The following is a 15,212-nucleotide window of genomic DNA, read 5'->3' on the forward strand; positions in this document are numbered from 1 at the left end:
TTCACAGCAACCAAAAGGGGTCTAGTCAACCTAAGCCAGCATAATAGGGAAGTCCTTTCTGGTTTAACACTACAAGGAAAGTAACCTGATCATAACCCATCTGCTGTTTGTGTTGTGCTGTTTCCTTTTCCTGCTAAAGCTGCTTTCAGAAAGCTGATCTGCCACATCTGGCAGAGCTCTTCTCTGTTTTGTAGGCTTGGTGCTACTGGTTCATGAATCACTAAAAAAGCCAGTTTGATCTTTAAAACTCATTTTGTTGTTCTTTGACATGTCTTCATTTTGAGAAGCTGTTTGTGTAGTGGAATGGTTAAAGAGCACAAACTGTAGAGCTAATTGTGAATTCAAATCCCAGCTGTCCTACTCCTACTTAATAGTTGTGTGACTTCAGGCAAATTATTTGACTTCTGTTTGTCTTAGTTTCCCATCTGTAAAATGGGAATAATAGACAACTAAACATATGTTAACCATATGATCCAGCAGTCATGCTGGTGTTTACCCAAATGAGCTGAAAACTTAAGACCACACAAAAATCTGCACACAAATGTTTATAGCAACTTTGTTTATAATTGCCTAAACTTGGAAGCAAGCAAGGTGTACTTCAGTAGACGAATGCGTGAATAAACTGGGGTATTGTGAGAAATGCTCTCACCCATCCAGTGCCAAAGGATGGACACAGAAACATGAGGTACAATGAAGCAAGACTTTAATAATGGCCTTGCAAGTCTGGGTGTCTGTGAATGAGACAGGCACACGGAAAAGGGCTGTAGCAAGCAGTTTATTCCCCAGTACGCAAGTCCCTACCCCCACTTCCTCATTGGCTGAGTTCTATGGGGTACACAATCTTCCTGAATGATGCCTAAAATTTATTACCCCATTGCAAGGAATTCCTTTGTCTGGGGGCTCAGGACAAGCCTGCAAAAAAGGCCCACTTAAGCCCTGTCAAAGGAGAAGCACCAGGGAATAAAGAAAATAGTGGGGCCTAGTAACTAATTACCATCTCAAGGAGAGCTCTATCTGTTCAGAGACCCTTCAGGAATGTGCTGGACCAGTCAGACAACTTTTGGGCTAGGCCTGAATCAGTTAAAACACCCTCAGATAAGTCATTTCTGAAAATGAGTCACTTAGATGATTTTCTTAATAGGCAGACAATGAAATATTATTCAGTACGAAAAAGAGATGAGCTATCGAGCCATGAGAGTACATGGAGGAACCTTACATACACAATTACTAAGTGAAAGAAGCCAATCTGAAAAGGCTACATACTGTATGATTCCAACTCTGTGACATTCTGGAAAAGACAAAACTCTGAAGGCAATAAAAAGATCAGTAGTTCACAGCATTCAGGGAGAGGGAGGGATGAATAAGTGGGCCCAAGTGATTTTTAGGGCAGTGAAACTATTTTGTTTGACACTATAATGGTGGATACACGTCATTATAAGTTTGTCTAAACCAATAGACTGTACACCACCAAGAGTGAGCCCTAAAGTAAACTGTGGACTTTGGGTGATAATGATGTGTCAGTGGAGGTTTATAAGTTGTAGTCACAAATGTGCCACTCTGGGAGGAATGTTGACAGTGTGGGAGGCTGTGTGTTGGAGTGGAGAGGGCTGGGGTATATGGGAACGGTCTAACCTTTTGCTCAATTTTGTCGTGAACCTAAAACTGCTCTAAAAAATAAAGTTTACTTAAAAAAACAAATGGGATATAAACATGCCTGGCCCATTTAAAAAAAAAAAAAAAGGAAAAAACAAATGGGAATAATAGTGGCACTCACCTAGTAGTGTGAGGTAGGATTAGGTGAGTTAAGATATATAAAGCACTCGGAACAGTACCTGGCATGGAGTAAGCTTATGTGATTTAGTTATTTTGTTGGTAATGAGCATAAAAATATGTATATGTATTTCATAGGCTAACTCATGTACTTGGGCTTCTATCCCTATTTTTCCTCATGCAAGGTTAAGTTCTTTAAACCTCAAATTATTCCCCTGTGATTGCTATCTAGAATTTAACTAGACTGACAGTATTTCTTTGAATGTATGCAGAGGGCCTCTTCCATCAGAATGACGTGAACTGTCAACTGATAATGCAGGTTGTTACCCTCCTCCAGATTTACTAATTCAGTAGGTTTGAGGGTGGAGCCAAGGAATTTGCATTTCCTTATGGTAGTCCTGGTGCGTTGCACAGTTGGAGTGCTAGTGCTGTGAGAGTCTGGGAAGGATTATACCACTTCTGACCTCCCAGCCACTGCTTAATGCAGTTCCCCACAAATTCTCTCCAAAAAGTACACATGTAGGTTTTGGCAGAACACCATGTGTCTGGAAAATAGAAGGGAAGTACTGATCTAAGGATTTTTCAGTTCATCTCAGAACCAGTCTCTTGTGTAAAATGACATTTTTTATGAAGTAGAACATTGTTTATGTGGAACTCGTACTTCATGACTACTCTTCTTAACAGTGTGAGTAATAGCCTATCACTGTACTTAAGTTTTAAGTATTAGATACTAATTACTGAATGTGTGACTAATTCTAAATAGTCGAGTCATTTTGGGGGCTTTTAGGAATAAAAGCAACCTATAGGCCGGCCCCGTGGCGCACTCAGGAGAGTGCAGCGCTTGGGAGCGCAGCGACGCTCCCGCTGCGGGTTCGGATCCCATATAGGACTGGCCAGTGCACTCACTGGCTGAGTGCCGGTCACGAAAAAGACAAAAAAAAAAAAACAAAAAAACTATAGGATAAAGTGAGCAAAATATCTGTCATTGGCAACAGAAAATGAAATTAAATAGTATGTCATTGTGCGGTGAAGTGACAGGATTACTATTCAAACCCTTCTTCTCCTGATTCTACAACCAGCCATATGAAATAAATTCAGTTGTGAATGGAGGTAATGTCTTGTTGAGAAGCTCAACCATTAGTAACTACTAGCAGGAGTGTTGGACAGGTAATGAATAGAATCCTTTACAAATTCTTATAAAAATAAGAGGAAAATGAAGTGAATACAAACTCAGAAGGGAAAGAAAGAAATAGATATTGGTTTGCAAATTAAAATAACAAGCATTTATTGAATATCTATATGCCAAGCATTGTGCTAGAAACACAAACACACAATCTCTCTTCATCCTCACAACAACCTAGGAAAGTAGATGTAATTCTTATATTATAGAAGAAGAAATTGAAGCTCAAAACAGTTCATATAGCTGACAATGAACAGAGTCAAGATTTAAACAGAACTTCTGACTCTAAAATAGTTTAACATGCATGAATTGTAATTTTTGAGCAGCAATTATGTACAATTGGACTGTAAATTATGCAAAGGCAATGCACATTGGGCACTGTTTCAGAGTTCCCCTGGGCTTGAGTCATTTGAAGATGGTGAGAGGGAATTTCCACTTCCAACTGAGATGAAATAAGAGAGGCCAGATTTACCTTCCCGCCTCAAACAACTAGATAATGGGACAACACCTATAAAAAATGGTTTTTGCATGTTGGAAAACAGGCAGCTCAGGACCTCTGTCTCTGAGAGGAGAGAAACAGCATGGTGAGCTTATGACTGCACCAGCCATCTCTCTGGGAGCCGTTTCCAGGCTTCAGTGCGGGGAGTAGGACCCAGACAGACCACTCCCAGAGATGTACAGGGAGCCGAGCAGTGTAACCAAGGCAGCTAGAATTTGCAGAGTAAGGTCCTGGAGTGAAAGGAGCATCACAGAGAGCTACAAAGACGTGTGGTGGGCTCAAGCCTTTGCTGTCCTAAGGTGTTTGGTTGAGTACTGATCTATAGAAACTTCCTGGGGCCAGGAAAAGATATGGGAAAGGAGTAAACAGAACAGTTCCCTGGGCTCTCAGAGGGTTGGCAGTAGTTCCCACCAGCCAGAGTAAGGAGGCCACGTAATACCCAGAGCAGCAGGTAGAATCTTTGGAAAGATGTTTCCTTAGCAATGGGATTAACTATTACATTATAGGAATATTATTGTCAATCTACAACAAAGAATCAACACTTATCACCCGAAAATAGGAGACATTAAATTGAAATTTACATCTTGAATTGGAGAGGGACTTTCTTATTGTGGCACTAGAGCCAGAAAAGTTAAAGGAAAAATCTTATAGGTTGGACTGCATGAAAAAGTAAGACTGCTGGGCAAAACACACCATTTCTATAATTAAAATATGATAAACATTGAAAAAATTGTGACATATATAATGATGAAGAATTGACATATGTAATGTTAACTATGATATGAGAATTGATGTATATGATGAAGAAAGTGGCAAATGTCCCAACAGGAAAAAGGGCAGAGCTCTGAAGCAGGCAGTCTATTAATAAGAAATTCATAAGAAAAACTCTAAAAAACTACATTACCTCACTAAGTAAAGAAATGCAAAGTGAAACAATAATGAGATAATTCTGTTAAGAAGACAAAATGCCCAGCATTAATGAAGATGAGAGAAAAAAACGCACCTTTTAATAACTTGTGTGAATTGGTCTAATCTTTCTGTGAGGTACAGTGGATTGGTGTTAAGAGCATCAGCTTTGCAGGCTAGATCATAGGGTCTCAGACAAGGTTTCCCACCTAAGAAAGTGGAGATAATAATAGTGCATACCTCACGGAGTGTTTTTATGAAAATGACATGGATTTTGTAAAGCACTTAATATAAATCATGATACATGTGCACAATCAAGTGTGCTTGCTGGCGGGAACATTAATCTGTATATTGAAAGGGCCCACAGGAACTGATCAAGGTGAGTGAGAAAGGTCTGCTCCCAATACCCACCACTGAGCAATTTCAGAACATCAAAGAAAAAGTTCCTACGCTTACCTGTTGCAAGTCTCTGATTGGCATCAGACTTACCAGCAATGTTGTTTGCTAGAACACTGTAGAACAATACTTTCAAAATTCTGGTATGGCATGGCTTTCAAACTAGAATTCTTTAAGTAGCCAGATTATCAGCTGAGTATGTGGATAAAATAAAGATATTTTCAGAATGAAAAGATTGGAGAGTTAATTAGAAAGTTAGTTTTCCATTCAACCTTTATGAAAATACTTGAGGATAAGTCAGCAAAGCCAAAGCAGAATCTAAGGAGCCGTGGCCTCAACTCGGGTGCAATTAAAAGAAGCCTGAGGCTGACAGCTAAGTACCAGGCGTAGGAAGCTTTGGTCCTCATTAGAATGGGAATCCAAAGAGCTCAGAAAAAAATATCTTCAAAAAGCAAGTAGATAGTATGATTAAGAAGTTAAAAGATTGTAGGGATGTGGTGTATATTTAGGTTACTTTTGTCAGTAAGAAAAAGACAACTAAAAACCAGGGGGAAGTCTGTATAAGAAATGTTTTGTCCAAATTTACAGAGAAACAAAGTATGATTTTGTTTTAAGCAACCAATGGAATGCAAGAAAAGATAATGTTTTTGACACTGATGCTTGGAATGTTTCACATTGATCAGCACAGGTTTGGTGTTTGTGTATTATGTATAATACACATACACAATAATTATATTTTGTCTTACATTTTAGAATAAGCCTATGGAAAAGTCATGAGAAAATTGCAGATTAACTGAAATAAAAGTTAAAAATCTTAGTATAAAAGAAATGGTATAGTTGGCAGAACTTGAATGTAGAGGGAAAGAGAGAATGGACAGTAGTACAGGTAAATTAATTTACTTATTTTACATAGAGGGAATCAAGATACTGTTTAAAGTTGATAGAATAAGAGGTGGTTAAAGGATATTGTTTAAAATTACAAAGATAATCAGAAGACTTTAAAATTTTGTGATGTATTAAGTGGGGGAAAGTTTGGCATGGTGGGGGAGGTAGAGTAAATGAGCCACTCTGCTCATCTTTTATACCAGGAATTCAAAAGTATGGTTTAAAGATGATAATGTAATAACCAGAGTGATTGTCCTCCAGAATGTTTAAAGTATTTACTTCTGGGGAATAAAACTTGGCTTGAGGGATAGGAGGTGGAGACTTCCTTTTCGTTCTGTACCATGTATTCACTTTAAACTTTTCTACATGTTTAATTATGCTTTGGGAATATCTTTTTTTAAACTTCCAAATATATTATAAATCATTTTTAGCCAGCTTTTTCCTTGTCTGTTGATGTATCCTGATTTGTCTTGAGACTGCTGAAAATACCAATGTGATGAAAGGCCCCATATACTATCCGGACAAGGACTGACTGTTTTTGTTCTTATTTTTGATGATTATACCACATCTGAGGAATAGATTTCAGCTTTGGGCACTAAAATAATTTCTATAGAGTGTAAATAGAAGAGGGCATCCAGGCTGGCGAGGAGGTCTAGAACCATTACATACGAAGAACGGTGAAGGGAACTTCTGATTTATCATCTGGGAAGATATAAACTGAGAGTGAGGGGAACGTGATCACCATGTTAGATATATAGAAGAAAGGATGTATTGTTCTGTATGGGCAGAAATAGGACCAATGGGGAGAAATTACAGGGTGGCAGCATTATAAAGAGTGTTCTAGCTACCAGGGCTGTATGACGATGTCACTGTTACTGTCCAAATATATTGTAGAGGTGATGCTCATAGTCAGAATTCTAGTAGAGGACTTCTACTAGAGGTTCCTTACAACTTTGAGTTTCTGAGGGGCTAGTTAGAAAGAAAACTTTAAGAGAGTCCGTAATCATACTTGTACTCTTTGTGACTGGAAAGGTATAATTAATTCAACAAAAACTTTCTTAATAGCCATGTTTTCCATGGGCTTTAGGATACAGAGATAAATGAGATGGGAATAGACTCAAGAACTCAGTCTGGTATGGTCCATTTCAGTTCCACAGATGTGTCATGAGTGTGTCCTAGATAGGCTGTCCCCTTCGCTAGAGACATAAAGATAGACCAGTCATGTCTCCTTCTCTCATGACCCCATGGTCTACAGGGGAGACAGTCAAGTAGAAGTGTTTCATTACATTACAGCTGAAGAGCAAAGTTGAGGTCAGGGAGTTTCACAAAGTGATGACTGGTTCTGGCTTGTCACTAACATGCTCTGTCACTCAGCATGCTGGATCATGCTGGACAAGTCAGAGACCTACTGTAGAACATGGTGCATAAGTTCTCATGTACAAAGAAACCAGGGCTAGAATCTCAGCTGCTCCAAAATTCCATGATTCTAATGTGGTGATAATTGTTTTTCTTGTCAAAATATGTTTTAAGAAAAATAGTCCAGATTTGTGAAAAGTAATGTGGTGAAAATATTTCCTGTGAGTCTGATCTTAATGGATATCCTTTCTAATTAACTTTTTGCTAATGAGTTCCCTGGAACAACTTGTTCCATTAGTCCTTTTACTTCATGTCTTTATGTAACGTTCACTTGAAATGTTATGCACATTATAAAAGTTTGCATTAATTAATGTTATACCTGATTTGTGACATTATTAATATTGTAAGAAGCATTCATTTTTATTTAATTTAAATTACCCCTATGATTTTAATTTCTATATTTCTTTTGAAGGGACACAGCTTCATCAAATAGGACTTTAGATTTTAAATTTTTTACCTTCTGAGCATATAAAAATTGATTTTAGAAGCAAAATTTTAATGAACTTGAAATTCTCCAGGAATCACTGACGTGATTCCCCCCCACCCCCCAACAGAAATAAACAAATGCTCCAAGGAAAACTGTTAATTAGGGCTGAATTTAATTACTACTATTAATTTATTGGTGCAGGAAATTCCAACAGGTTTTTAGAGCCTTTTAAAAAATTCATAGCCATTTAATAAGCTAATAAAATTACAGTGTTTGACTACCCAGTCATTGATACTCAAACAATAAACACAAATTTGCAAAGAAAAATATTAAAATTATTTAGAAAAAAACATTAGAATTGTGTATGACTTTCAGGGTCAGCCCGTGGCTCACTCGGGAGAGTGTGGTGCTGAGAACACCAAGGCCCCGGGTTCGGATCCCATATAGGGATGGCCGGTTGGCTCACTGGTTGAGCGTGGTGCTCACAACAGCAAGCCAAGGGTTAAGATTCCCTTACTGGTCATCTTAAAAAAAAAAAAAAGAATTGTGTGTGACTTTCTCTTGTATTATGGTCAACTCCATAAACTTTTCTGGGTTATATACTTGCATTTTAGGAAAATAATTTTGTAGTTTATAAAATTCCACAGTTGATTTTTCTTTTTTTTGTCAGTGTTTAAGTTGAAGTACAGTTAGTCTGTGACTACTAAGTTGAATTATGCATTTGTTTTCCTGAAAGCTCAAAAATGTTGAGATCATCTTTATTAGAATTTCTTTCATTTGCAGCTGTGTAGTATGTGAAAAAAACTGAACTAAAAGCCAAAAGATGGTATTAACTGCCACCTCTGCCTTTTAATGTACATGTTAACCTTACTGACATAATTTTTACAGTTTTAAAATAGGGAGTAATACCTACTTCATAGTGTTCTTGTTAGAAAAAAGTAATTTAATATTTGTGTCTGGCACATAATAAGAGCTTAAGACAGGTGATAATTTTTGGTTTTCTGACATATTAGAAAGATTTACTTACTTTCTTCAGTGGATATCGTACCATTTGAACTACAGAGCAGTCACTTAGCCATATCATTTAGCATGAGCTAGAAGAAGACTGTTAGCTACAGATTAATGTCCTATAAATGCAGTAAACTGTCACTTGGTACAATTTTATGTTTCAATAGAATAAGGGTTATGCTCAATTTCCTAGTATACCCTCGTGTCCACAATAAATATTGCTCCTTGAGCCCCGTTCAAATGCTTATTTTTCCTTGAAGGCTTACACCCACCCTCAAGTTGGATAGCCCTCCTGCTTGTCCAAGCCTGTCTTATGACAATTAGCATTTATTAGCATTATTTGTGTCTATATCTTATCTTCCCCATAGACTATAAATTCATAAGGGAGAATGTCTTATTTTTCTATGCAGTGTACTTACTGTCTAGCTCATGTGAGCCATGTATTGAATTTTAGGTTTTCTAGTAGCAAAAAAAAAAAAAAGAATTGGGAAATTAATTTTAATAATATATTTTATTTAACCCAATATATCAAAAATATCATTTCAGTGTGTAATCACTGTAAAATATCATTAATGAAATATTTTGCATTCTTTTTTTGTTTGTTTGTTTTTACTAAGTCCTCAAAATCTTATGTTTTAGACTTAACAGCAGCACATTTCAAGTATCAGTAGCCACTTAGCTAATGACTGCCATATTGGACAGCAGAAGTCTAGCATATAATGGGTAACTAGTAAATGCAAATTTTCAAAGCATAGATTCAAAAAAAATTTTTTTTCCCCCAACAGACGCTACCATGGCTGCAGGAGTCTTGCCTCAAAATGAACCACCATATTCCAGTTTGGTGAATAACAGTGGGTATGCTGCAAATATGAAAGGTAGTATCTGTTTAATATACTTTTTGTCTCTGTGCAAACTGGTGTTTAATAAAAATAACCATGTGAATGGACATGAAAGAAAAGGCTCTATTTTTCATACTGGAATCCCAAGTTGCAGGTTTAACTTACCTTTTTATTCTTACTTCCTTACTGTTTTGGCCTGATAGAATTCGTTTTCAGAATCCTCAATAATGACTCTTGCCTTTTAAGAAGGAATGTTGCAAACAATGTCTCCATTATAATCTGAGACTGAGATTGTGTGTTTGTCCCTATTGTCAAACGCATTTGTGAATCAGCCTTTCATTTCTTTCTCCTTTCATTACTGGCAAGTATCACTTATAAAGCACATTTAAAAGCACTCCAGTCCTATTACCGGTGTTTTTTCTCTTCTCTCTCACCTTCCCACACTGTTGTGATCGCTATATGGCACCCCAGGCAAGGAAGAGTGCTGTGACTTGGATTCTTACTGCCACAGTTCCCCCTCACTCTTTCTGCCACAGGTTCTGAGCTGCAAGCCATGCTGATTTTGCTTTTGCATTGCTGATCTTGCTGCCATCACCAGCAGTTAGCCAAGGAAGACCTTGGGTAATTTTTCTTGGCAGTACCCCTTGCAGTTTTCTAACTGCCCACTCTGGGTTTTGCCTAAGTTCACTTTAGTCCTACTTTATATGGAACTTTGAAGGATTTCTTCCCTAAGTGGCTAAGATGATAGAAGGAAGAGTAAAGGAGGAAGGATTTAACTAAAGGTATTGGAGGTTCAATGTTTGCTGGGAACAATCGGTTCTCAAACGATTGCGTTCTTGTAGGAATCTGACCACTCCACCAGGGGGAGCTCTCTTTCATCAAGAAACCTGGTGTTTCCCGCTTCTGCTCGTCTGAATTACAGATCCTTGTGGATCCTCCTTCATTCGCCTTTGTTGTGTCTGACTCTAGAGGCACTAACGCTAATACTACTTGTAACAAGCATTTGTAGACAATTCTATGTGCCAGACTTACTATATGTTAGTTTCCCTGGTTTTAGAAAGAAGTGCTATCTGAAACAAATGCAGTGATGGTGTCTACTTGCTGCTTCTCTTGTAGAATAATGAATTCTTACCCTAAGTAACTCTCCAGCCAACAAGTCTAAGAGTCAGAGGAATCTTTGTCCTTATTCTTTCTTCTGTTGGAATGCTACCTCTTAGTTGGCATTTCTCAGTGGCTTTTGGGATGGGGCAGCTCTTCATTGTACAGGAGAGCCCTGAGGGTTGAAGACATTTAGCATCCCTGCCACCACCCACTAAATCCAGTAGTGTCCCCAGCTTTTGGTGACAACCCAAAAAACTCTGTACCTTTCCAAGTGCCCCCACAAAGGTTGTACCATCTCTATTGTGATCTACAGGTAAGCTGATTTTTACCTATCCAAAAGACATTTTTTTATTAAAATTTTCCTAATTTTATAAATGTAGCTAATTTTTAATTAGGAAAATATCTAGAAAAATAAAGTTTACTTTATATGTAACTTCCTTAATGTGTATCTCATCAATAAAGGAGGTCAGTCATACTTTATTAGGTTTTAGGATTGGAAGTATTTTTAAAATGTTATCTAATGAATCATGGGACAACTTAATTGGACGAGTACATAAATAAAGTATTTAATTTATTTGTAAAGGAAAATAGAAAACTCATCAAAACCTAGCTTTGGGATGAGGCAGACCTAGATTTAAGTCTTGGTTCTATTACTTTAAAAAAATAACTTTAATTATGGAAAATGTAAAATCTTCACAAAAGTATTCAGAATAAAATAAAGATCCCCATGTGTGTATCATCCCCCATATAAGTACCATCCCTCAAATATGTACCATCACCCAGCTTTAATAATTCCAGTCACTTCCTCCACTCGCTTCCCCTGTATCCATATTACTCTGAAGCAAACTCAAAGCATCACATCATTTTATTCATTAAATAGTCACATCATCATCACCGTAACTAAAATAACTGACAGTTGCTTAATATAATCAGATATCTAAACTGTTCACATTTTTGACTCATAGAAATAGCTCATAAATATATTTATATATTTAACATTTATGTATACATGAGAGTACTTCAGAAAGTTTGTGGAAAAATAGAATTAAAAGTTAATATGAATCTTTCCGTGAACTTTTTGAAGTAGCCTCGTACATATTTGTTTGAATTGGGATCCAAAAAAGGTCAGTACATTGCAATTGGCTGTTTCCAGTTTAGGGCTATTGTGAGTCAAGCTGCTCTGAACATTTGTGTACAGGTTTTGTGTGTGGATGAGGTTTCATTACTCAGGGACAAATGCCCAACAGTATCAGTATCCCACCACCCACTGACTCTTTCCTCCTTGTGAACACCAGGTAGAGTTGGGGCTCAGCTCCCTACTGGACCCTGTCATGACACCAGGGGGGTGGGGAAGGGGGTGTCGACTGCCCTGCTTCATACCAACTCCTTCTGCTTTACCGATGGCAAGTGGAGTGGAAGCTCAGATTTTCTCTGGGCTCCACTGACACTGGGGTCAATGTGGGTGGAGACAGGACTGCCAGCTAGCCCTGCCTCACACTGCATTGTTTAGTCTTGTTGCTGCCAGTTGGATGTAGAGGTTTGTCTCCCCATGGGCTCACTGAGACCAAAGTTTGGGGGAAAATAGAGTGCTTACTTACCCCAACTTGTATTGCCTTGTTTGGTCTCTTGTGCTGGGTGGGGATGGAGGTTCAGGTCACCAGTGGGTCCCACTGACATAGAAGGAATGGTGAGCCTAGTGTTGACTAACCATGTTTCAAACCAGCTGTTAAGACTTGTTGCTGGCAGAGGCTTAGCTCACAGGTAGACCTTGATGACACTACCCTGGCAGGGAAAATGAAGCACTGCTGAATTCTACCTCATGGGGAATGGGAAGTCTCTGCTCAGCCCACCAACACAATTTTATAGATATATGACATTTTTTAATGCATTTATCAGTTGGACATTTGGGTTGTTTCCACTTTTTAGGCTATTATAAGTAATACTACTTTGAACACTTGTGTATAAGTTTTTGGGTGGACATATGTTTTCATTTTTCGTGGGTATATACCTAGGAGTAGAAGGCTGGGTCATATGGTAACTCTTTGTTTAATCACTTGAGGAACTGCCAGACTGTTTTCCAAAGTGGTTGCTCCATTTTACATTCTCACCAGCAGTGTTTGAAGGCTCCCATTTCTTTACATTCTCCTCAACGTTTCTTATCTGATTTTTTTATTATAGCCAGGTGTGAAATGGTATCACTGTAGTTCTAGTATGCATTTTTCTAATGATTAGGGATGTTGAACATCTTTTCACGTGTTTATTGACCATTATGATATCTTTTTTGGAGAAATACCCATTCAAATCACTTGCCCATTTTTTTATTATTGAGAAATAAGTTATATACCACAAAATTCACCCCTTTAAAGTAGTCAGTGGTTTTTACTGTATACACATGACTATACAATCATCACCACCATGTAAATACCAAACATTTTCATCAGACCAAAAAGAAATCCTATTCCAGCTAGCAGTCAGTTCCCATTCCATCCTCTCCTTAGTCCCTGGCAATCACTAATCTACTTTCTGTCCCTATGGACTTGCCTATTCAGGACATTTTATATGAACAGAATAACACAAGGTGTGGTCTTTTGTGCCTGCCTTCTTTCACTTAACATAATATTGTAATGTTTTCAAGATTTATCTATGTTGTAGCATGTATCAGTACTTCATCCATTTTATTGTTGAATAATATTCCATTATATGGATATACCACATTTTGTTTATCCATTTGGGTTGATGGACACTTGGGTTATTTCTGCTTTTGGCTACTATGAATAATATTGTTATGAACATTTGTGCACAAGTATTTTTTCATTGCTTTTAGGGATATACCTCGAAGTGGAATTGCTGGGTCAAAATGTGGTAACTTTATTCAGCATTTTGAGGAACTGCCAAACTCTGATTTTGATTTGCATTTTCCTAATGACTAACGATAAGCATCTTTTCATGTGCTTATGACCACTTGTATGTCTTCTTGGAAGAAATATCTATTCAGATCCTTTGCCCATTTTTAAATTGAGTTATTTGTCTTTTTATTGTTGAGCTGCAAGAGTTGTTTTTATACCTTGAATACTAGTTTATTATATTAACTTTCCTTATTGCTCTTTCTAGTTTTCTTCATTTGTTCTTATGAATTTGAGTTATCTTGAGTCACCTCCTTACTTCAATACAATTGTACTCTCACCTACCTTATTTGTATTTATTGTCATATAGATTATATTTCTATATGTTATGGGCCCAACAGTGCAATTACATAATAGCGTTTTGTACAATCCTTTTTAAATCATTCAAAAGAAGAAGAAGAAATACACATTTATACTGCCCTATAATTAGTCTTTTATATTATACTTATAATATCTTTATATGTCTTTTGTAATTTACCAGTGTCCTTTCTTTCATGTGGGCTCACATTACCATCTTGGGTAACTTGCTTTCAACTGAAGAACTTCCTTTAGTATTTCTTTTAAGATGGGTCTACTAGCAATAAATTCTCTGTTTTTTGTTTATCTGGTAATACCTTTATTTCCTCTTCAATTTTGAAAGATAATCTTGCTGGATATAAGATTCTTGGTTGACAGTGTTTTGTTTTCCACACTTTCAATATGTCACCACTCCCCCTGCTTTTTGGTCTCCATTGTTTCTGATAAAAAATCAGCTATTAATCTTTGAGGTTCCCTTGTACACGACAAGCCATTTTCCTCTTTGTCTTTGAGCATTTTTACTGTGATGTGTCTTTACAGGGATCTCTTTGTGTTTATCCTTCTTGGAGTTTGTTGAACTTCTTGGATGTATAGGTTAATTTTTTTTTTAAATCACATTTGGGAAGTTTTAAGCCATATTTCTTCTACTCCTTTCTCTGTTCTCCTTTTCATACATAGATTATGTGTATGTTGGTACACTTGTGGTGTCCCATATTTCTCTGTGGCTCTGTTCATTTTTATTCATTATTTATTTTCTCTGTTCTTCAGAGTACATAATCTCTATCAATCTGTCTTCAATTTCTTTAATTCTTCCTTCTGCCACTTCAAATCTGCTGCTGAACCCCTCTAGTGAATTTGTTATTGTTTTTGTACTTTTCAACTTCTTAATTTCCATTTCCTTTTTTTTTTATAATTTCCATCTCTTTATTGATATTCTCTATCTGTTGAGACATTGTCATCAAGCTTCCTTTACTTCTTTAAGCATGGTTTCCTTTAGTGCTTTGAACATATTTTTAACGGTTGTGTTGAAGTCTTTGGTATATCAGATATCTGGGTTCTCTTACAGGTGGTTTCTGTTGACTGCTTTTCTTCCTGTGTATGGGTAACACTTTCTTGTTTCTTTCCCTGTCCCATAATTTTTTGTTGAAAACTGGACATTTTAGGTAGTATGTTTTAGCACCTCTAGATGCTGATTCCCGTGATTCCCCTCTCACCTCTCCAGGCTTGTTTTTATTGTTGTTTGCTTTCTATTTGTTTAAAGACTTGACTGGACCATCTTAGTGGAGTCTGTTTTCTCCATAGTTTGAAGCCTTTGATGTGACTCCTCAGGGGGCATGGCGTTGGCCAAGCAAACACAGTCACTGTGAGACGACAGTGATATTAGCAGGGCTGTCTTTCTCTCTGCCTTTCACCTATCTCTCTGTTAAGTTGTCTCCCTCAATTGTTAATGCACTGGCTGTTAGGTTTCACTAATGCCTGCTGATCATGATGTTGTTTTTGACAAAGCTCTGGAGCATCTGTTGCTCCACAGTCTGATCCAATTAAGTTTTGGCAGTGGTAGTCTCTGAGACCAGTGTTTGAGGTT

At 37.3% G+C, this 15,212-nt stretch overlaps 1 protein-coding gene across 1 annotated transcript in view; it reads left to right on the plus strand.

Moving 5' to 3' along the window:
* Positions 1-15,212, plus strand: part of PTPDC1 (protein tyrosine phosphatase domain containing 1) — a 67,308-nt gene that overhangs the window by 25,729 nt on the left and 26,367 nt on the right. Inside the window, exon 2 of the mRNA XM_063099910.1 lies at positions 9,273-9,362. Coding sequence (XP_062955980.1) covers positions 9,281-9,362 — 82 coding nt within the window. The 5' untranslated portion in view covers positions 9,273-9,280. The remainder of the gene's footprint in view (positions 1-9,272; positions 9,363-15,212) is intronic.

The sequence above is a fragment of the Cynocephalus volans genome, chromosome 6 (genome assembly GCF_027409185.1).
Source record: "Cynocephalus volans isolate mCynVol1 chromosome 6, mCynVol1.pri, whole genome shotgun sequence".
In the NCBI taxonomy this organism is placed as follows: Eukaryota; Metazoa; Chordata; class Mammalia; order Dermoptera; family Cynocephalidae; genus Cynocephalus; species Cynocephalus volans.